Source organism: Mobula hypostoma, chromosome 11 (assembly GCF_963921235.1).
Source record: "Mobula hypostoma chromosome 11, sMobHyp1.1, whole genome shotgun sequence".
NCBI classification, from domain to species: Eukaryota; Metazoa; Chordata; class Chondrichthyes; order Myliobatiformes; family Myliobatidae; genus Mobula; species Mobula hypostoma.
In genome coordinates, this window is record NC_086107.1 from 14,109,725 (window position 1) to 14,132,610 (window position 22,886).

General features: G+C 43.0%; 1 protein-coding gene across 1 annotated transcript in view; it reads left to right on the forward strand.

The window, feature by feature from the left end:
• Nucleotides 1-1,589: 1,589 nt before the first annotated feature.
• zgc:153993 (uncharacterized protein LOC767645 homolog) overlaps nt 1,590-22,886 on the forward strand; it is a 38,657-nt gene continuing 17,360 nt past the window's right edge. Inside the window, exons 1-3 of the mRNA XM_063061699.1 lie at nt 1,590-1,774; nt 14,148-14,196; nt 15,656-15,817. Of these exons, the coding sequence (XP_062917769.1) occupies nt 1,714-1,774; nt 14,148-14,196; nt 15,656-15,817 (272 nt within the window). The 5' untranslated portion in view covers nt 1,590-1,713. The remainder of the gene's footprint in view (nt 1,775-14,147; nt 14,197-15,655; nt 15,818-22,886) is intronic.

A 22,886-nucleotide genomic window follows, 5' to 3' on the forward strand; every position in this document is an offset into this window, starting at 1 on the left:
CATGCCTTTGACAAGATGCCATACATAGTCATAGTCATTGTCATACTTTATTGATCCCGGGGGAAATTGGTTAGGCACATGAAGCTGCCTAACAAATTAAGAGCCTATGGTATGACAGGAAAGATTCTAGTATGGATAGGGCATTGACTGAGCAGCAGTTGGCAAAGAGCAGCAATAAAGGGGGCCTTTTCTGCTTTGCTACTGGTGACTAGTAGTGTTCCCCAGAGTCTGTGTTGGGTCCCCTCTTTTTACATTGTATGTCAATGATTTGGATGATGGAATTGATGGCTCTGTGGCCAAGTTTATGGATGATACAAAGATAGGTGGAAGGGCAGGTGCTGTTGAAGATGCAGACAGGCTGCAGAAGGACCCAGTTTAGGAGAATGGGCAAAGAAGTGGCAGATGGGATACAGTGCCAGGAAGCATACGGTCATGTAATTTGGTAGAAAAAAATAAAAGTGTAGTCTATTTTCTAAATGGAGAGAAAAAAAAACAGAAGTTGAAGGTTACAAGAGGGCAGGAGATTGGGGCTGAGAGGAAAATTGGATCAGCCATGATGAAATGGTGGAGCAGACTCAATGGTCCAAATAGCCTAATTCTGCTCCTATATCTTATAGTCTTATGTGACAGTAATAAATTACCAAGTTTTAAAAAAACTGCTATTATAAGAGGCTAAACACAAGCGATAGAGGAAATCTAGAGAAACACACACAAAACGCTGGAGAAACTCAGCAAGTCAGGCAACATCTATGGAGAGGTTTAGAGAGGAATAAAAGGCCATCACTCATCAGCACTCTGGACTAAAATGGTGTTTGAGCCAGAGAATTGATTGGTAATCCTTATTATGGTTAGAAGGCCTCTGACCAGGTAAGTAAATTGGGTCAGTGATCAAGGCTTGAGCACATTGCTGGCCAAATCTTTTTAGATCCCGATCTTCTTTCTTTCCTTCAGCAACTTGCAAAAAGCTGGAGGAACTCAAGAGGGTTAGACAACATACATGGAGAAAAATAGAAAAGTTCAAAGTTAGTTTATTAACAAAGTACATACGTGTCATCATACACAACCCTGAGAATCATTTTCTTGTGGGCCTGCTCAATAAATCTATAATAGAATAACAACCACAATAGAATCAGTGAAAGACCACACTAACTCGGGCATTCAACCAACATTTCTGGTTAAAGCCCCTCATTTATACAGCCAGTCATTAGAACGTCCGTTTCCCTCCACAGATGCTGCCTGACCTGCTGTGTTCCTACATCGTATTGAATGTTGCTCTAGATGCCAGCATTTGCAGTCTCTTGTAGATTTCTTATTTCCTTATCAGTTGTCAGGACCTATTCCTCCCTGTAATTTTTTTCATATATATCGCAGTAATCTTGAATTTCCTTCGTTTCCAGTGTGTAGAAGAGCGCGCACAGTTGGAAAAACTGGAAATCAAGTTTTTTTTCTGACTTGTTGGGACTTGACTTGAGAGCTTGCTGATTGACAGTTCTGTGAGCCAATGAAACGGGGGAGGCCGGGGCCGAACCCTGAGCCGGCAGCCAATGGAAGGCGGGGTGGGGTGGGCCAGGAGTTACCGAAGTTTAAGTTTGGACGGAGAGTGAAAATTCCCCTTCGGTACGGTGACGTGAGAAGTGATCTCACGCAGGGACCAGCACGGAAGGAGTTGTTATTTGTGAAGCTTCCTGGTGTTAAAGCCGTCGCGCTCGGACCATGGCCAGCTTCAATGGGACGTCCGGCAGTGGGGACAATCGGAGGGCAGCGCCGGGTCCCGGTGAGTGAATCCAGTGGGCAAGACACGGGGTAGATCTTGTATGGGCTGCTGCCGGTGCCAGCCCGCCGTCTCTCTGCAATGAAGCAGAGTTACCGGGAACCCCACTGTACTGGGTCAAATGTCTGAGACTCCTATCTGTAAATCTCTGTAATTTTAAATTCAATATTTAAATAGGGTTGGAATTAATTAATTTCACCAGCTGGGAGGTAAACTCATCTAGTTCGCCTGGGGCCTTCGAGGATAAAAGTCTGATCCCCTTACCTGGTCTAGACTGGTAAAATGCCGAGGGAACTCTGGCAGGCAGCATCCATGAAGAGAAGTTGATAGTTGGCATTTCGGGTCCGAGACCCTTCATCCAGATTTCTCGGGTGTCTGGGCTACACCGTGTGTTTGCTGTGTCTGTTCCGGTCTCTCCACATCCCACAAGATCTAAACGGGGAGCGAATTCGGAAACTGGGACTGCAGAGGGACCTGGGCGCCTTCGCGCGGGATTCCCTAACCTGCAGCTTGTGTCGGTAGTAAGGACGTCAAGTGCACTGTGAGCAATGATTTCCAGAGGACGAGTACACAACAGCAAGAATATAATGCTGAGGCATTTTTATGCACCGGGAGCTTCCAGAGAGGGTTTAACAAGAATTATACCGCGAATGAAAGGGTTAATGTGTGAGTAGAGTTAGATGGCTGTAGGCCTGTATTCGCTGAAGTTTAGGAACATGAGGAGGAATCCTATTGAAACCGATAGAATATTGAAAGGTCTGGATACAGTATTGGTGGAGAGGGTGTTTCCAATAGTCGGAGAATCTACAGCCTGAGAGCACAGCCTTGGGATTGAAGGACGTCCCTTTCGAACAAATATGAGGAGGTTTTTTTTAATCCAGAGGGTGGTGCATCTTTGGAATTCGTTGTAACTAACTACTGTGGAGGCCAAATCATTGGGTATTTTTAAAGCCGAAGTTGATATGTTCTTGATTAGTAAGTGCTTCAGAGGTTACTGGGACCATAAGATCATAAGACATTGATGCAGAATAAGGCCATTCAGTCCATCCAAGTAGCGCTGCCATTGGATCAGGGCTGATTTCACGGCTGATTTATTTCCCCTCTCAACCGCATTCTGCTGCCTTTTCCCCATAGTCTTTTGACAAAAATTCAAGTCAACAACATTCACTGCCTTTGTCTACACTCCGTTGTCTATACTGCATGTTATTCCTTAACAAATTCCAGGAGAATTGTCAGGCAAAATTTCTTTTTAAGGAAACCATGCTGACTTCAGCCTATTTTATCATGTGCCTCCTAGTACCCAGAAATCTCATCCTTAATGTCTATTGACTCTTACATCTTGAAGTCGGACTAACTGGCCTATAATTTCCTGTCTTATCCCTCCCTCCCTTCTTAAAGTGTGAAGTGGCAATTGAAATTTTCCTGTCCTCCATTCCAGAAGTTGATGATTTTTGAAAGATTGCTACTAATGCCTCCACATCTTCTTCAGCAACATCTTTCAGAATCCGAGAGTGTAGTCCCTTTGGACAAGGTGACTTATCACCAGGCCTTTCAGCTTCTGGAACACCTTCTCCTCAGTAATAGTAACTGCACCATTCTGACACTCTAAACTTTCTGATTTACTGCTGGTATCGTCCAAGGTGAAGACTGACATAAAAAGACAGGAGAAAGGGATTGAGCAGGAAATTAAATCAGTCATGATTGAATGGTGGAGCAGACGTGCTGGGCCCAAAGGCCTAATTCTGCTCTTTCGTTTTATGGTCTTGTGAAGATTCATTCTCAATTTTGTAGATTGGTTTATGATTGTCACATGCACTGATAAACATGTACAGTGAAAAACATGTTGCAGTCCATACAGATGATGAAATGATTAATAATCAACTTAGTACTGAGGAGAAGCGATAACAGAATTTAGTGTTCTGGAGGAAAAGTGTTATGGCAGACAAGGTGCAAGGCCATGATGAGGTAGATTATGAGGTCAAGAGTTCCTTGTATCATACAAGAGTTATGTTCTATTACAGTGGGATAGACGTGGTCAATTCTATATGGACGGATTCTGCTGTGAAATGCTTGGATCTGGAACCTGTTCAGCGAAGCAGGATGTGTTTTAAACCAGTCATAAAGCCATGTATTGTACATTGTGCTTTTGTGTTGTCGTCGTTTTTAATGGTTTTTTTTTAATGCTGCATCAAATCCGGCGTAACAATCATGTCATTCTCCTTTACACTCATGCCCTGAAGAATGACAATAAACAATTTTGGATCTTGAATATTGAAAGTAACAGTCCAAGGAAAATGGGATAAAAGGATGGTGGAATCTGGAGCATCAAACAATCTGCTGGAGAAACTCAGTCTAGTTGAAGGGCCTCGACCTGAAATGTCGACTGTCCATTTTTCTCCATAGATGCTGACCGACCCTGCTGAGTTCCTCCAGCATTTTGTGTGCTGCTCCAGTTTCCAGCATCTGCTATCTCTAGTGCCTTCATTACGTGTGACTACAGAACAATCAAGGAGATTTGACTCTTAAGATGCACTGGAAAGTGGCCCAGTTGGCCAATGAGGTCAGAAGGTAATCAGGAGTAAGCAATAAATCCTGGCTCTTACAGTGATGTTTAGTTTGTAAAATTGTTCCAATCCTTCTCTTTTGCAATTTTTTATCCCCTGGAACGTAGGAGAACGAGGGAAGATTTAACAGAGGTATACAAATTATTTTGTACATGACGGTGAATACAAGCAGGTTTTTACCACTGGGGTTGGGTGAGACTAGAACTAGAGGTCATGGGTTAAAGGTGAAAGGGTAACTTCACTTAGAAGGTTATGTGAGGTGCCAGCTCACACAACTCTCGAATTTGAGGCAGGCTCAATTTCAACACTTCAGAGAAATTTGGATAATTACATGGATGGAAGGTGTGTGGAGAAATATGGGCCCAATGTAGGCCAATGGGACTAGGCAGAATAATAGTTTGGCATAGACTAAATGGGTTGAAGGACAAACAAAAGAAAACCTGTAGATGTTGGAAATCTAAACAACACATATTGAATGCTGGAGAAACTCAGCAGGCTAGGCAGCATCTATGGACAATGCTGTAGAGTAGACGTTTCGGGCTGAGACCCTTCACCAGGCCTGTTTCTGTGCTGTAGTGCTCTACGATCCTGCGACAAGATAAATAGAACTGATTTAATTGCGACTATGCAAATTCAGTTCAAGTTCATATTCATGTAATATAATTGCCACCTTTGCTCTTCCTACTCCTTGGCATTACTGGCTGTAATAAAAAAAAGATCTGGTCAGCACCACACCCTGAATTATTGTGCGTAGACCTGTTCTCTTTGCCCTAAGAAGGATGTACTTGTGATAGAAGGAGAGCGATCAACATTTACCAGATTGATTACTGGAATGGTGGTATTACCATTCGAAGAGAGAATGTTCAAACAGGAACTATGCTTTTGAGTCGAGAAAAATTAGATGCGTTGCTAACTTGGTTTTTATTGTCACATGTACCAAGGTTCATAAAACTATGAGAGGCTGTAGACAGACAGTATACTTTTCCCAAGGTTGAAATATTTTCCCAGAGGGCATGTATGTAAGGTGATTATGAGGGACAAGTTGTTTGACACAGAGAGTGATGGGTTGGGAATGTGCTGCCTGGAATTGCCGAAAAGGCAGACAGATTGGGAATTTTTTTAAGAGATGTTTGTGTGGGCACATGAATGAGAGGGAAATGGGAAGACAGGGACACAGTGTAGGCAGAAGGGATCAGTCTAGTTGGTCTTTTGATTACTAATTTAATTGATCTGGCACAACATTATGAGCCGAAGGGCCGTTTTATGTACGGTGAAAAACTTAGTTCTGCATGCCTTCTGTTAGTCTTGCGAGACCATGGATCTGCAAGTCTTCACTCTCCAGGGCACAGGCCTGGGCAAGGTTGTATGGAAGACCAGCAGTTGCCCATGCTGCAAGTCTCCCCTCTCCACGACACCGATGTTGTCCAAGGGAAGGGCATTAGGACCCATACAGCTTGGCACCCAGTGTCGTCGCAGAGCAATGTGTGGTTAGGTGCCTTGCTCAAGGACACAACACGTTGCCTTGGCTGGGGCTTGAACTCACGACCTTCAGGTCACTGGTCCAAGGCCATGTGCCCACTCTGCATGCCATCAATACAGATAATTTCATTGCATCAGTTCATCAAGGTGGTAGAAACCAATAACAGGATGCAGAATATGGTGTTGCAGTTACAGCGAAGGTGCCGTGCAGATTCAAATTCATTTATTTATAAAATTTACTGTACATTGAAGCATATACAGTGTACACAATCGCTGCTGCCATCGGGTGGAAGGTACAGGAGCCTCGGGACTCACACCACCAGGTTCAAGAACAGTTACCCCTCAACCTTGAATAATAGGGGATAACTTCACTCAGCTTCACTTGCCCCATCATTGAAATATTCCCGCGACCAGTGGACTCACTTTCAAGGGCTCTTCACCTCATATTCTTGCTATTTCTTTCTAGTTATCTATATTTGCATTTGCACAGTTTGTTGTCTTCTGTGCTCTTGTTCAATGCCCTAGGTGGGTGACCTTCCACTGATCCTGTTATAGTTACTATTTTATAGATTTACTGAGTATGCCCACAAGAAATTAATCTCAGGGTTGTATATGTACTTTGATAATAAAATTTGTTTTGAACTTTGAAATGCATCACTTAGGTTAACAGCCAAGGTAACCTGAGGATGTGCTGGGGCAGCCTGCAAGTGAAGCCACACGTTCTGATGCCAACCTAGAGTGCCAGCCATGGGGCGGCATGGTGGGTAGTGGTTGGCAGAATGCTTTACAGTGCCAGCGACCCGGGTTGAATTCCTGCTGCTGCCATAAAAGCATGTGTACGTTCTCCCCGTGACTGCATGGGTTTCCTCCAAGCGCTCCGGTTTCCTCCCACAGGGCAAAGACGTACCGGTTGGTAGGTTAATTGGTCATTGTAAATTGTCCCATGATGAGGCCAGGGTTAAATCGGGGGATTGCTGGGCAGCGTGCCTCAAAGAGCTGTATCTCAATAAACAATAGATAAATAAATGTTCACAGAACAACACAAACAACGACAATAACAGAATGGCAGCAAGAAAGCAAATACAGCAAAACGAGCAAAAAAACAAGCAGGCAGGTAATAAAGTGCAAGGTAGTTATGAGGTAGACTGTGAGGTCAAGATTCCATCTTGTACACGGAGGCTTTATTAGAAATATAACGGTGGGGCTGAAGCGGTCCTTGAGCATGTCTTGAGACTTCTCTGCTTTCCATCTGATGGGAGAGAATGTTCAGATTGGGTCTTTGAATATGCTAGCTGCCTTATCAAGGCGGCCAGAAACATTGGTGGAGTCCACGGAGGGGAGGCCGGTTACTGTGATGAGCTGAGCTGCGTCCACGACCCTCTGCAATTTCTGGCGGTCATGGGCAGAGCAGTTGCCGTACCCAGCTGTGACTTCGTTGAATTAGAACCATAGAACCATAGAAACTACAGCACAGAAACAGGCCCTTTGGCCCTTCTTGGCTGTGCCGAACCATTTTCTGCCTAGTCCCACTGACCTGCACACGGACCATATCCCTCCATACACCTCCCATCCATGTATCTGTCCAATTTATTCTTAAATGTTAAAAAAGAACCCGCATTTACCACCTCGTCTGGCAGCTCATTCCATACTCCCACCACTCTCTGTGTGAAGAAGCCCCCCCTAATGTTCCCTTTAAACTTTTCCCCCCTCACCCTTAACCCATGTCCTCTGGTTTTTTTCTCCCCTTGCCTCAGTGGAAAAAGCCTGCTTGCATTCACTCTATCTATACCCATCATAATTTTGTATACCTCTATCAAATCTCCCCTCATTCTTCCACGCTCCAGGGAATAAAGTCCTAACCTATTCAACCTTTCTCTGTAACTGAGTTTCTCAAGTCCCGGCAACATCCTTGTAAACCTTCTCTGCACTCTTTCAACCTTATTTATATCCTTCCTGTAATTTGGTGACCAAAACTGAACACAATACTCCAGATTCGGCCTCACCAATGCCTTATACAACCTCATCATAACATTCCAGCTCTTATACTCAATACTTCGATTAGTAAAGGCCAATGTACCCAAAGCTCTCTTTATGACCCTATCTACCTGTGACAACACTTTTAGGGAATTTTGTATCTGTATTCCCAGATCCCTCTGTTCCACTGCACTCCTCAGTGCCTTACCATTAACCCTGTATGTTCTACGTTGGTTTGTCCTTCCAACGTGCAATACCTCACACTTGTCAGTATTAAACTCCATCTGCCATTTTTCAGCTCATTTTTCCAGCTGGTCCAAGTCCCTCTGCAGGCTCTGAAAACCTTCCTCACTGTCTACTACACCTCCAATCTTTGTATCATCAGCAAACTTGCTGATCCAATTTACCACATTATCATCCAGATCATTGATATAGATGACAAATAACAATGGACCCAGCACTGATCCCTGTGGCACACCACTAGTCACAGGCCTCCACTCAGAGAAGCAATTCTCTACCACCACTCTCTGGCTTCTTCCATCAAGCCAATGTCCAATCCAATTTACCACCTCTCCATGTATACCTAGCGACTGAATTTTCCTAACTAACCTCCCATGCGAGACCTTGTCAAAGGCCTTACTGAAGTCCATGTAGACAATATCCACTGCCTTCCCTTCATCCACTTTCCTGGTAACCTCCTCGAAAAACTCCAACAGATTGGTCAAACATGACCTACCACGCACAAAGCCATGTTGACTCTCCCTAATAAGCCCCTGTCTATCCAAATGCTTGTAGATTCTGTCTCTTAGTACTCCCTCCAATAACTTGCCTACTACTGACGTTAAACTCACCGGCCTATAATTTCCCGGATTACTTTTTGATCCTTTTTTAAACAACGGAACAACATGAGCCACTCTCCAATGCTCCGGCACTTCACCCGTAAACAGCGACATTTTAAATATTTCTGCCAGGGCCCCTGCAATTTCAACACTAGTCTCCTTCAAGGTCCGAGGGAACACCCTGTCAGGTCCCGGGGATTTATCCACTTTAATTTTCCTCAAGACAGCAAACACCTCCTCCTTTTCAATCTGTACAGTTGCCATGGTCTCACTACTTGATTCCCTCAATTCCATAGATTTCATGCCAGCTTCCTTAGTAAATACAGACGCAAAAAAGCTATTTAAGATCTCCCCCATTTCCTTTGGTTCCACACAAAGCCGACCACGCTGATCTTCAAGAGGACCAATTTTATCCCTTACAGTCCTTTTGCTCTTAATATACTTGTAAAAGCTCTTTGGATTATCCTTCACTTTGACTGCCAAGGCAACCTCATGTCTTCTTTTAGCCCTCCTGATTTCTTTCTTAAGTATTTTCTTGCACTTCTTATACTCCTCAAGCACCTGATTTACCCCCTGTTTCCTATACATTTCATACAACTCCCTCTTCTTCTTTATCAGAGTTGCAATATCCCTCGAGAACCAAGGTTCCTTATTCCTATTCAATTTGCCTTTAATCCTGACAGGAACATACAAACTCTGCACTCTCAAAATTTCCCCTTTGAAGGCTTCCCACCTACCAATCACATCTTTGCCAGAGAACAACCTGTCCCAATCCACGCTTTTTAGATCCTTTCTCATTTCTTCAAATTTGGCCTTCCAGTTCAGAACCTCAACCCTAGGACCAGATCTATCCTTGTCCATGATCAAATTGAAACTAATGACGTTATAATCACTGGAACCAAAGTGCTCCACTGCACAGACTTCCGTCACTTGCCCTAATTCGTTTCCTAACAGGAGATCCAATATTGCATCCCCTCTAGTTGGTCCCTCTATATACTGATTTAGAAAACTTTCCTGAACACATTTTACAAACTCTAAACCATCTAGACCCCTAACAGTCCTTGTAGATGATGCATCATAGATGATGCTTCCTTTCCCCTTGATTGTCTAACGTTGAGAGCTGCTGCCTCAAAACAGGGATTTGCTCATTTTAGAGCGGGATGCGAAATTTCCTCATGTATGGCGTTGTGGAGATGCCATCGCTGATTCTCGTCAAAATGGAGCTCAATGAATTTATAAGTTTTGAGAGAATCTAGAGATATGGGATTAATACAGGAGTGTGATTAAAAGATTGGACAAAATCTTACTGAATTGTGGAGCAGATCCCTAGGTTTAAATGGTCTAATTCTGCTTCTTTTCCATCCTTGGAGTAGTTCTAGTTGCCCGGCTGTGGGAAGGATGCCATTAGACTGGAAGTGATACAGAAAAGATTCATGAGAATTTATCAGGACTGAAGAGCTTGAGTTATTGGGGGAAGCTGAACAGACTGGAACATTTTTCTTTGGAGCATAGGTGACTGAGTGGAGAGGAACATGGATAAAGTGAATGACCACAGTCTTTTCCCCAGAGGAGAGGTGTCTAAAACTAGAGGCCATACTTTTAATGTGAGACGGGGAAGATTTGAAAAAAAAAATGAGAGCTGAATAGCAACATTTCCACACAGAGGGTGAAGCACACTTGAAACGAGCTGCCAGAGGAACTGGTAGAGGCAGATACGACCGTAATGTTCAAAAGGCATTTAGACAGCTACCTTACGAGGAAAGGGAGGGATACAAGAACATAAGAAATAGGAGCAGGAGTAGGTCATTTGGCCCTTCGAGTCTGCCCACCATTCAATAAGCTCATGGCTGATCTGGCCATGGACTCATCTCCACCTACCTGCCTTTTCCCCATAACCCTTAATTCCCCTGCTATGCAAAAATCTATCCAATCTTATCTTAAATGTATTTACTGAGGTAGCCTCCACTGCTTCATTGGGCAGAGAATTCCACAGATTCTCCACTCTCTGGGGAAAAAACAGTTCCTCCACATCTCTATCCTAAATCTACTCCCCCAAACCTTGAGGCTATGTCCCCTAGTCCTAGTCTCACCTACAGTGGAAACAACTTTCCTGCATCTATCTTATCTATCCCTTTCATAATTTCATATGTTTGTGTAAGATCTCCTCTCGTTCTTCTGAATTCCAGTGAGTACAGTCCCAGGCGACTCAATCTCTCCTCATAGTCCAACCCCCCTCATCTCTGGAATCAGCCTGGTGAACCTCCTCTGGGCATCTGACTGCCAAATTTAGGCAAATGGGATTAGCTTGGAGGGACATGGATGGGAGGAGTGTAAAGAGCTATGGTCTCGAGGTGGGCTGATGGGACTGGACAGAATAATTGTTTGGCATGAACTAGATGGGCCGAAAGGCCTGTATGTGCTGTAGTACTATATGACTATGAGTCCATGACATCTTGGATGAATTGTGTTGAAGGGCCTGTTTCTGTGCTGTAGGCCTCTGTTCTTCTCGCTAATGCCATTCACCAACTTCCTTCCACCTTCTCTTCAGAGCATGCTCATGGATGTTGGCCTAAGTGCACACTGACGTAAGTTCTTGCACTTCGTCCTCTCTTGGCCTGCGGACATCAAGAATGACATTAAATACTGTATTTTCTGGAACCGGAAGTTCTTTTAAAATTCAAAATCTTAATTTTGCATATTGTGACCTGGTGGCATATCATGACACATGAACGGTTGCACGATTGGCCAACATTCTGAAAGTATTTGAATAACGTGACTTTCTTTTTGTTACGCTTATTGCTGGGATTTAGACATCATTGGGGAAAGCAGAAATACAACCAGAAAAAGCAGCAACAGGGCAGACAACAACTGTGGAGTTAATGTTTCCGAACAATGCCTTACTGTAACAATCGGTCACTGTTTGTTCCCTCTTTTTAATCCCCTTTGCATTGATTGACCAGCAGAACATTTGAGAATCACATTGACATGGGCCTAAAATGCTGTGCAGACAGTACTGCACATCACTGTTCAAGGTCAAGTTCAGTTTAATGTCATTGAACCATGCACGTGCCAAACGTAACAACATTCCTCCAGACACACAATGCTGGAGGAACTCAGGTGGTCAGGCAGCATCTGTGGAGAAGAGCACAGCCTGGACTCTGCTCTTTTCTGCAGATGCTGCCTGACCTGCTGAGTTCCTCCAGCATTTTGTGTGTGTGTGTGTGTGTGTGTGTGTGTGTGTGTTTTTTGCTTGGATTTGCAGCATCAGCAGATTTTCTCTTGCTTGTCAACATTCCTCCAGACCAAGGTGCACAACACTGTTCATCTGACTTACACGCACGCAACACAGAAAGTAATATTGCCACAGGTAATAAGGTGCATTTGAGACACAAGTTAAAAAATTAACAGTATAACGCTCCTGGTGTTTCATAGATGATGAACTCTGGGTGGTGGCAGGAAGTTTGGCAGTCTTACGGCCTGGGGAAGAAGCTGTTTCCCATCCTAGCAGTTCTTGTCTTCATACTATGGTACCTCCTGTCTGATGGTAGAGTGTCAAAGAGACTGTTGGACAAATGGGAGAGATAATTGACAATGCTAGGGTCCTGGGTACAGAGCACTCCAGATAGATATCTCAGATGGATGGAAGAGAAACCCTAATAATCCTCTCACAGTCCCTGCAGGGACTGGCAGGACTTGCAGTCAGATGCCTAACAATTTGCATAGCAGACGGTGGTGCGGCTGGTCGAGACACTCTCAATGGTGTCCCTGTAAAATTTGGTTAGAACTGTGGGAGGGAGCCTTGCTGACTTCAGTCTCCTCAGGAAGTGGAGACGCTGCTTTGCTTTCTTTGCCAAACAGTTGGTGTTGAGGTGGTCTCCCTTCAAATAGTCAGCTCTGCTGGGTACATAAGGCAGATACTGCAGATCCTGACAGATGATTGTACGTGGTTCATGGAAACATTTTTTTATATTTCTCTCCAAAAGTAAGGATTTAATAGATTCACTTTAACTCTATTAACTTGATCGGAACTGGTTTATTATTGTCACATGTTACCAAGGTGCAGTGCATACTGTTGACATAGATCAAATCCTTGCACAGTGCATTGATCAGATTAAGATCATCTTTACTTGTCAGCTAAACATTGAAATATTGAAACTGACAGTGAAATGTGTTGTTTGTGCCGATGACCAGCATGGTCCAAATATGTGCTGGGGGCAGCTGCAAGCGTCACCATGCTTCCCAGACTAAAGTAACGCCCACAACCTACTAACCCTAACCGGTATATTTTTGGACTATGGGAGGAAACCAGGGCACCTTAAAGAAGCCCATGCAGACGTGGGAAGAACGTTCAAACTCCTTACAGACAATGGCAGGAATTGCACCCTAGTTACACTAACCAATAGGCTACTGTACTGCTTTCCCATGACATAGTGTATGGTAAAATGATAACTGAATATAGAATATAGAGTAATGTCTTGCAAGATCATTGCGAGGTATAAACACAAGAGAATCTGCAGATGCAGCAAATACAGAGCAATAAACACAAGATGCTGCAGGAACTCAGGCAGCATCTATGGAAGAAAAGTCAATTCATCCTCCTCTCCCCCACCTACCTGGCTTCACCTATCCCCCTCTAGCTTGTACTTCTCCCCTTCACCTCCCCCCGAACCTTCTTATTCTGGCTTCTTCCCCATTCCTTTCCAGTCCTGGTGAAGGGTCTTGACCAGAAATGTCAACTGTTTATTCATTTCCGTAGATGCTGCCTGACTTGCTGAGCTCCCCTAGCACTTTGTGTGTGTTGCTTATCGTAACAAGATAGATTGTGAGGTCAAGAATCCATCTTATTGTACGAAGGAACTATTCAATAGCCTATGACAGCCTTGGGACGTGCTTTCATACTTTTGTACCTTCTGTCTGCTGGGAATAAGGGAAGAATTTGGGGTGTGTGGGGCCAAATGGGATGGATGTACTCGGGATATCCTTCCCTGCTTCAGTCAGCACTGCGCGATATCCATTGTTGTATTACCACAAGATTAGTGGTGTTGAATTTCACTGGATGCTTTTCAACGTGTCGCTGAACCTTGTACATCCAAATGCATGTGATTCTCATTAAGGGTAATAACCACACTATCTCCAGAAATGGGGATGTATCCCGTACCATGAATATTGTTCAAAGTTCAAAGTACATATATTAGCAAAGTTCGTATGCAGTAAATAACCCTGAGATTCATCTTCTCCACAGACAGCCACAAAACAACAAAAACTCTGGAACCCGTACAAAGGAAAACATCAAACACCCCCCCCCCACCATGTGCAAAAAAAAATCACACTAATGGCAAAAAAAACAAGCAAAGGATATAGAAGATAAAACACAAAAACAAAAGAGTCCTGGTATATTTATATTCATATTGTCCTTGGAATCCCACCATAAGTTGTTTTCAACTCCTATAACCACTGGTGATATAATCCATGTCATCTATCTATAGAGATTGCAATGTTCTTATATGTGTTTATTTTCAGGCTCGAACAATGAAACTTTACGCAGACAATCAGGAGCTATCATGCGAAGGTTTGTAACTTGTTTTATTTTACAATTTGATTTTCTTTGCTAATCAGTTAATGAAGCAGAATTACTGTAACAACGTGGTTGCTCTTGCTTTCTGTTGGAAGACTGAGAATGCAGTGAAAAGCACTAATGGTCTTGGATCTGTCGATCTCCTCATAGACTTAACCATCAATAACTTCTATGAACAACAACTTTAATTCTTTTAAAATGCAAATCTTGAGGTTTTTACAAGCTGAGATTTTTACAAGCTGAGGGAGTTATAACATGCTAGACCATAGAACTGTACAGCCCATGATGTTTTGCCGATCTTCTAACCTACTCCATGATCATTCTAGCCCTTCCCACCTACAGAACCCACTTTCACCCATGTACCTGTCTAAGAGTCTCTTAAATGTCCCTAATCTATCAGGCTCTACCACCACCCCTGGCAGTGCATACCAGGCACTTATCACTCTGTGTAAAATAAAAACCTACCTGTGACATCTCCTCTAATCTTTCCTTCACTCACCCTAAAAAGGATGTCTACTGCATTGCTGCCCTGTCCACTCTGGCTGTCCCCCTTATAAACTTATACACCTCAATCAAGTTGCCTCTCATGCTCTGTTGCTCTGAAGAGAAAAGTTCTACCGTGCTCAAACTTTCAGAATCTTGTTGAAATGTGTTAATATGCTGTATCTACTGTTATACTTCTCATGAAGAAGGTGCCAAAGAAACAAATTGTAGAATGATTGTTGGTGCCAGATGGGGTGGTTTGAGTACCTCAGAATCTGCTGATCTCCAGGGATTTTCACTCACAACAGTCCCTAAAATTTGTGGAGAATGGTGTGAAAAACAAAAAAAAAATCCAGTGAGTGGCAGTTCTGCGGGTGACAAATGCCTTGTTAATGAAACAGGTTGGAGGAGAATGGCCAGACTGGTTCAAGCTGACAGGAAGGCGACAGTAAGTCAAATAGCCACGTGCTACAACGATGGTATGCAGAGGAGCATCTCTGAATACACAACACGTTTAACCTTGGAGTCGATGGGTTACAGCATTAACTATTTCAAAAATGCATCTTGCACTAGAAACATAGAAACATAGAAAACCTACAGCATAATACAGGTCCTTCGGCCTACAAAGCTGTGCCAAACATGTCCTTACCTTAGAACTACCTAGGCTTTACCCATAGACCTCTATTTTTCTAAGCTCCAGGGAGCCATCCAGGAGTTTCCTAAAAGACCCTATCGTTTCCACCTTCACCACCGCCGCCGCCGGCAGCCCATTCCACGCACTCACCACTCTCTGTGTAAAAAAAACTTACCCCTGACATCTCCTCTGTACTAGTGAAGAGTTCCCATTGTTCTTCAAAATAGCTACTGCGGTAATACAGGAGGATGAAAAAAATGGGACATCATGCATACCAAAGGGGTGTTAGAATGTTACAGAACACCTCGCTCATTTTTTTAAAAAATCTTTGTGCAGGTTTGTTCTGGAGACAATCCAGGAAGAGAATCCAGAAGTGCTGCTAAGCCCAGAGGATGTTGGAGGGGTCGAGAGTGAGATTAATGAGCCTGGCATTAAGGAGATATGTAAAAGCTTAAAGAAGATTGGGGATGAGTTGAACAAAAATACTGAACTTCAACAGTAAGTAACAGCAATGTAGACATAAGCATTTACTTTATTGCTTCGTAGTAACCGACTTAACACGTTTTTAAAGATAAGATTAGCTTTATTTGTTACATGTGCATTGAAACATACAGGGAAATGTGTAATTTTGTGACTCTTCGGCAGTCTGAGGTACTCACCTGCTTCCAGCAGGCTTCACTATACCGATGCCTAAGAAGAACGAGGTAACCTGTCTCAATCACTATCCAGAGTGATGAAGTGTTTTGAGAGATTGGTGATGAAACATATCAACTCCTGCCAGAGAAGTGACTTTGATCTGCTCCAATTTACCTACTGGAGCAACAGGTCCACAGCAGATGCTATCTCCTTGGCCCTTCACTTAACCCTGGAACATCTGGACAGCAGAGGTATGTACATCAGGATGCTCTTTATCAACTACAGCTCCATTCAATACCATCATCCCCTCAGAAGTAATCAATAAGCTCCAAGCTGTTGGCCTCAATATCGCCTTGTGCAATTGGATCCTAGATTTCCTCACTTGCAGACCTCAGTCAGTTCAGATTGGCAACAGCCTCTCCTCCACGATCTCGTCAGCAGAGGTGCACCAAAAGGCTGTGTGTTTAGCTCCCTGCTCTACTCGCTTTACACTGTGGCTAAGCACAGCTCCAAAGCCATGTTGAAGTTTGCTGATGACATCACTGTTGTGGAACGAATCAGCATGCGGGAGGGAGATTGACTATCTGGCTGAGTGGTGCCATAACTACAACCTCTCACTCAGTGCTAACAAGACCAAGGAGCTGATTATTGATCTTAGGAGGAGGAAGCCAGACAACCATGAGCCACTCATCATCGGAGGATGAAAGGTGGAGAGGGTCAGTAGCTTTAAATTTATTGGTGTTATTAATTTAGAGGATCTGCCCTGGGCCGAGCATGTAAGTGCAATTACAAAGAAAGCCTGGCAGCCCCTCTACTTCATTAGGAGTTTGCAAAGATTCAGCATGGCATCTAAAACCTTGACGAACTTCTATAAATGTGTGTTGGAGAGTATATCGACTGGCCTGGTATGGAAACATCAATGGCCTTTAATGAAAAATTCTACAAATAGTAGTAGATACAGCTCAGTCCATCATGGGTAAATCCCTCCCCACCATTGTGCACATCTACACAAAGCATTGAGGCAGGAAAGCAGAATCTATCATCAGGGATCCCCACAACCCAGGACATTATTTCCTCTCACTGCTGCCATCAGAAGGAAGGTACAAGAGCCTCAGGACCCACATCTCCAGGTCCAGGAACAGTTATCACCCCTCAACCATGAGGCTCTTGAACCAAAGGGGATAACTTCACTCAACCTCACTTGCCCCATCATTGTTATGTTCCCATAACCAAGGGACTCGCTTTCAAGGACTCTTCATTACATCATCTCAATACTTATTGCTTATTTATTTGTTATTATTTCTTTCTTTTTGTATTTGCACAGTTTGTTGTCTGAACAAAAAACAAATGGTCTTTTATTGATTCTATTATGGTTATTATTCCATTATGGATTTCTTGAGTATACCTGCAACAAAATGAATCTTGCGGTTCTACATGGTGACTAATACGTACTTTGATACTGAATTTACTTTCAACTTTGAAACCAAATGAATGAAGATTGCATTGAGCAGCACACAAATCTCGCTCTGCTCCAGTGCCAACACAGCATCCCCATTGCTTACCAACCCTAACCCATGCCTCTTTGGAATTTGGTGACTTCATAGAGGTGTACAAGATCAGACGAGGCATTGGTCAAGTGGACAGCCAGAGGTTATTTCACAGGGCAGAAATGGCTAATACAAGAGGGCATAATTTTAAGGTGATTGGAGGAGAGTATAGGGCGATATCAGAGGCAATCTTGTTTATTCAGAGAGTTGTAGATATGTGAGCGTGCAGCCAGGGTTGGTGGTAGAGGCATATACGCTAGGGGCATTTAAGAGACTCCTAGATGGGCACGTTGGTGGGAAAAAAAATGGAGATCTATGTTGGAGGGAAGGGTTAGATTGATCTTGGAGCAGGTTAAAGGGACAGCACAATTTCTAGGAAACTCTGGCCAGTGACTCTTGAATGTATGCTAAGAGCATTGGCAGTGGCACTGAGAAGTTATCAAAGTCAAGTTTATTGTCATGTGCATTGTACATGTAAGCACAGATGCAATGAAAAGCGAAGTAGTAGCAGCAACAATGATTAAGATAAGCAGCAATCACTAGGGTCGAGTATGGAGTGAGTCGGTGCGTGTGAGTGTGGCTCCCGATTTTTATTGAAAATCTACCTGTTTATCTTTGCCGTATGCTCGAGATAACTGGATACTTACCATTGTGAACAACGCGGGACATAGCTGGACATTGAAATGGCAAGTAGAATGTACCTTCGAAGTAAAGCTGGGGAAAAAGATGGCGAAGCCTCGAGCAAGAAGGCGGATGTTACAGTAATGGCGCCGTTGCACGCTGCTGGAGCTGGTCCCAGACCTGCCCTACCCGATGACTTGGAGAGGCTTCGTTTAGTACTTATTACTGACATGACGCAAGCGGTGCATTCTGCCCTAAAAAGAGAACTTGAAGATGCTTTATCACCAGTGACTGCTACCATGGAACAAATTATGTCTGCTTACGAGACACACGACGAACGCATTCGTGGGGTTGAAGACGGCCTGAATGATTACAGTGACTGACTGGTGAGCGCCGAAGCCGCCATTGCAGCGTTGCAGAGCGAAAACGCAGTTCTGAAGGGAAAGCTAGATGACCTCGAAAATCGGTCGCGGAGATCCAATTTGAGAGTGGTCGGCATTCCTGAAAATTTGGAAGGTTCGGACCCTGTTAAATTTATGACCGAGTTTTTTGACGAAGTGCTGGGGGCAGATTTTTTCCCAAGTCCTCTCGTACTTTCGCGTGCTCATCGAGTCGGACATAAACCATCCGGTGTCTCTGGAGCCAAGCAAACGAGACCAAGAACGTTCCTGGTTTGCTTTCACTCCTTTCAAGATAAGCAACGCATCATCAACAGACGGAAGCAGGAGCTGTATTTCCGCGGACACCGCGCGTTTTTTAATGAAGATTTTAGTGCGGAGCTGGATAAAAAATGAGCAGCTTTCAAGGAGGTGAAATCCCTGCTTTACGGGAAAGGGGTCAGGTTCGGCCTCTTGTATCCCGCCCAGCTCCGGGTCGTACATGAAGGTAAAAAGCATTATTTTGATACACCAGAGGCGGCCAAAGAGTTTTACCATTCGCACTGGGGAGAAGAAGAACGAGAAGAGCAATGACTTTTTGTTAGGTTATTCGTGCAGCATTGAAGGGGCCTCATGCCGAAGCAAACTGTTAATTTTCACAATCCACTTCTTTGTTCATTTTTTCCAGTTTAATTTGTGGAACGCGATCGGGTGGAACTGCTATGTTGCCGAAACTGATTAACAAAAACTTTCAACCAGCAAAATGTAAATATTTGGGATTTATATCTCGGGTGTTTAAGTTGCCCAGTGTGTTTTTTTTTGTTTTTAATGCTTAGCTTGACCTGTGTTATCTTTAGCCTATATGTTATATTAAAGGTAGTATAAGTGATAGGATAAATTTTAAGGAGGGGAGCCACCCTAGATTAGATTGAAAGTTGGGTTGTATGGGGAACGCCTTGGAAGTTTTTTGTTGGGTACTGCCTGCGATCATCCTCAATTGGGGAGGTAGATCTAGGCTTCGGGGGTTAATTGGGTTTCTTTGTTTGTGTAAAGGGGTGGGGGGAGTGTTTTGGGGGATTACCATGGCAGTTTATTCTTTTGTGTGTTACAGATTGATCAGACTTTCTTTTCATTGTGCGTTATTGTGTGCAACTTATACCCTCGCACTGTTTTGGATTGTAGGCCCTGTGTGTCTTTTGATATGGTTAACATGAGTGCAGCTGATGGAGGCCGCCCTGTGAGGTTTATTTCTTGGAATGTAAAGGGGCTCAATGGTCGGTTAAAAGAGCTAAAGTTTTCTCTCATCTGAAACAATTAAAAGCAGACATACTATTTCTACAAGAGACACATTTAAGAGTGGAGGACCATAATAGACTTCGTAAAGCATGGATTAGTCAGGTTTTTCATTCCAGATTTAATAGTAGGTCCAGGGGGGTGGCAATATTAATCACCAAAAGAATGCAGTTCACACCATCTGATGTAATCAGTGACCCTAATGGTCGCTTTATTATAGTCTCTGGCTCTCTCTTTCAGATACCTGTTATTTTGGTAAATGTTTATGCTCCTAATTGGGACGATGTCCAATTTGCAAATAGGGTTTTGTCATTAATACCTAACCTGAATACACATAAGCTAATCTTTTCCAGAGATTTGAACTGTGCTATTGACCCACTGCTTGATAGGTCTTGCCCTAGGGGAACATTTTCTGGTATGGCAAAGGCCTTCTCGATGTTTATGCAACAAAATGGTTATATGGATCCTTGGAGATTTTTGAATCCATCAGTTAGGCAATTCTCTTTCTTCTCTCATGTTCACCACTCCTATTCCAGGCTAGACTATTTCTTTATAGATAATTCCTTGATACCTATGATTAGACAAATTGAATACACTGCTATAGTTATATCTGATCACTGGCCCGTGAAACTGGACCTATGTTTTCCTTTAAACATTAGAGAACGGCCTCTGTGGAGACTTAACCTCCTTTTGCTTTCTAATGAGAAATTTTGTAGTTATATATCGGCTAACATTGACACATTCTTTGAGATGGTGGGCATCTCTGATGATAGATGTCTTCTTGAAGTAGTGCCTCGCGTGGGAAGAATGTACATGTGATGTATCAGGGAGGTTCTAATATATTGATAAACCAATATATTTGTGCTGAGAGGACAAAGATGCCCACTCTAAACAGTGGAAGCACCTCTCGAACAAGGCCAATACATCCTGTTTCAATTGTGGCAAAATCTTCAGGTTGCTTGGTGGCCTTATCAGAACCAGACTGGAAGCAAAATTAAAAATAAAGTTCAAAGTAAATTTATTATCAAAATGTCGTTATATAATTGGTGAATACAGTTTGAGCAACCTACGATACATTGATGCCATAGTGCTGTCAGCTACTTCTAAAGAGAGGTTCCAAGAAAAACTAGAGAAAGTCATTGAAGGAAGTACAAAGAGAGGATTGATCGTCAGCTCCAAGTAAACCAAATGTATAGTTGTCACAAAGGAGAAAGAAATACAGAAATGTGAACGGAAAGTGGGCAATTAAACAAACACAGAAGATGAGACACTAAGGGAGCATGATAATATCTGATGGTAGGATTGATGTTGAAGTTAGGAGGATTGTTAAATACACATTTGAGTTCTTGACCAAGATACTAAAGAATAATCTAATTTCTATGGGTACAAAACTCAGTATTGTGGCGCTATGTTCATTCCACACGAACGTATGGAAGCAAATGTTACACAATTTCTAAGCAAAATGAGGGAGAGCTTGAAGCTGTGGAAATGTGGTTCTTGAGAAGAATGAAGAAAATATGGTGGAAGGACAGAGTAGCAAATGAGGAAGTGTTACAAAAAGCTGGAATAAGAAGAGAACTGATATCATCAATTAGGAAAAGGCAGCTGGAATTTCTGACACGTACTGAGGAAAGAGAAGCTCCAACATCTGATTAGGTTAGATTAGATTTAGAATAGATTCAACTTTATTGTCATTGTGCCAAGTACAGATACAAAGCCAATGAAATGCAGTTAGCATCTAACCAGAAATGCAAAGAATAGTGTTATTTACAAAATAACTGCGAATAACAAGTAAGTGCTACAGCACACAAATATAAAAGTACCGAGACAGTACAATATGGGTGCAGTACTGTTTAGCGCTGTGATGTGAGGTTCAGCAGGGTCACAGCCTCAGGGAAGAAGCTCTTCCTGTGCCTGCTGGTGCGGGAGCGGAGGCTCCTGTAGAGCCTACTGGATGGGAGAAGAGTAAAAAGTCCATGGTTAGGGTGAGATGCATCTCTGATAATGCTTTTCACCCTGCTCAGGCAGCGTTTATGGTAGATGTTCTCAACGGTGGGCAATTGGGTGCCGATAATCCGCTGGGCAGTTTTCACCGCATGCTGGAGTGCTTTACGGTACGAAACGGGACAATTGCCATACCACACTGAGATGCAGTTGGTGACTATGCTTTCATTGGTACGGCAGTAAAAGTCAAATCAGTATTCTGGGACAGAGGTGAGCTTTCTTGATGCTCCGCAGGAAATAAAGGTGCTGTTGTGCCTTTTTGATCAGGATGGAGGAGTTCAGGGACCAGGTGAGATCCTCGGAAATGTGGACACTAAGGAATTTGAAGCTTGATACATGTTCCACTACAGCTCCGTTGATGTAGATGGGGACGTGAGTGTGGCTCCTAGCATGCCTGAAGTCCGCAATGATCTCCTTTGTCTTCTGGGTGTTAAGGGCCAGGTTGTTGTTGGCATACCATGTGGCCAGGTGCTGGACCTCATCCCTGTTGGCCGTCTCGTCATCCCCTCTGATCAGGCCCCCTCTTGCAGAGATGGGGCAAATTGATGGAAGAAAAAGACACGATCAACAGCATATGACATTCATGATTTATATCAAAGACAGACAAATAATATGGAAAGAGAAAAATAAATTAGTAAATCAATTACAGTATGTGTGTGTGTATATATATATATATATATATAGTGTAAATATATGAATAAATGTATAATTGAATTGAATTTTAATCTATTCAATATTATATATTGAATAGATTAAAATAGTGTTAAAACAGAAAAAATATACTGTATATCTTATTGTAATTTATATATTACGTATTTCACTGTACTGCTGCTACAAAACAACAAATTTCACAGCTTATTAGTGACAATAAACGTGATTCTGTGTTGAATAGATATTCTCCTTATGTATTGAGTAGAATCGTGAACAGTACTCTACTGAAACCTAACAAATGTATTTGCAGTTGTATCATTACCTCCTTGCTGTTATATTGTCTAAACTAACTAAAGGTGGCGATGATCTTGTATCCTGTCTTAACCATCTAATCTGAAGGAATTTAGCAGGTAATTGAGTCTGCAAATGCAGAAAATC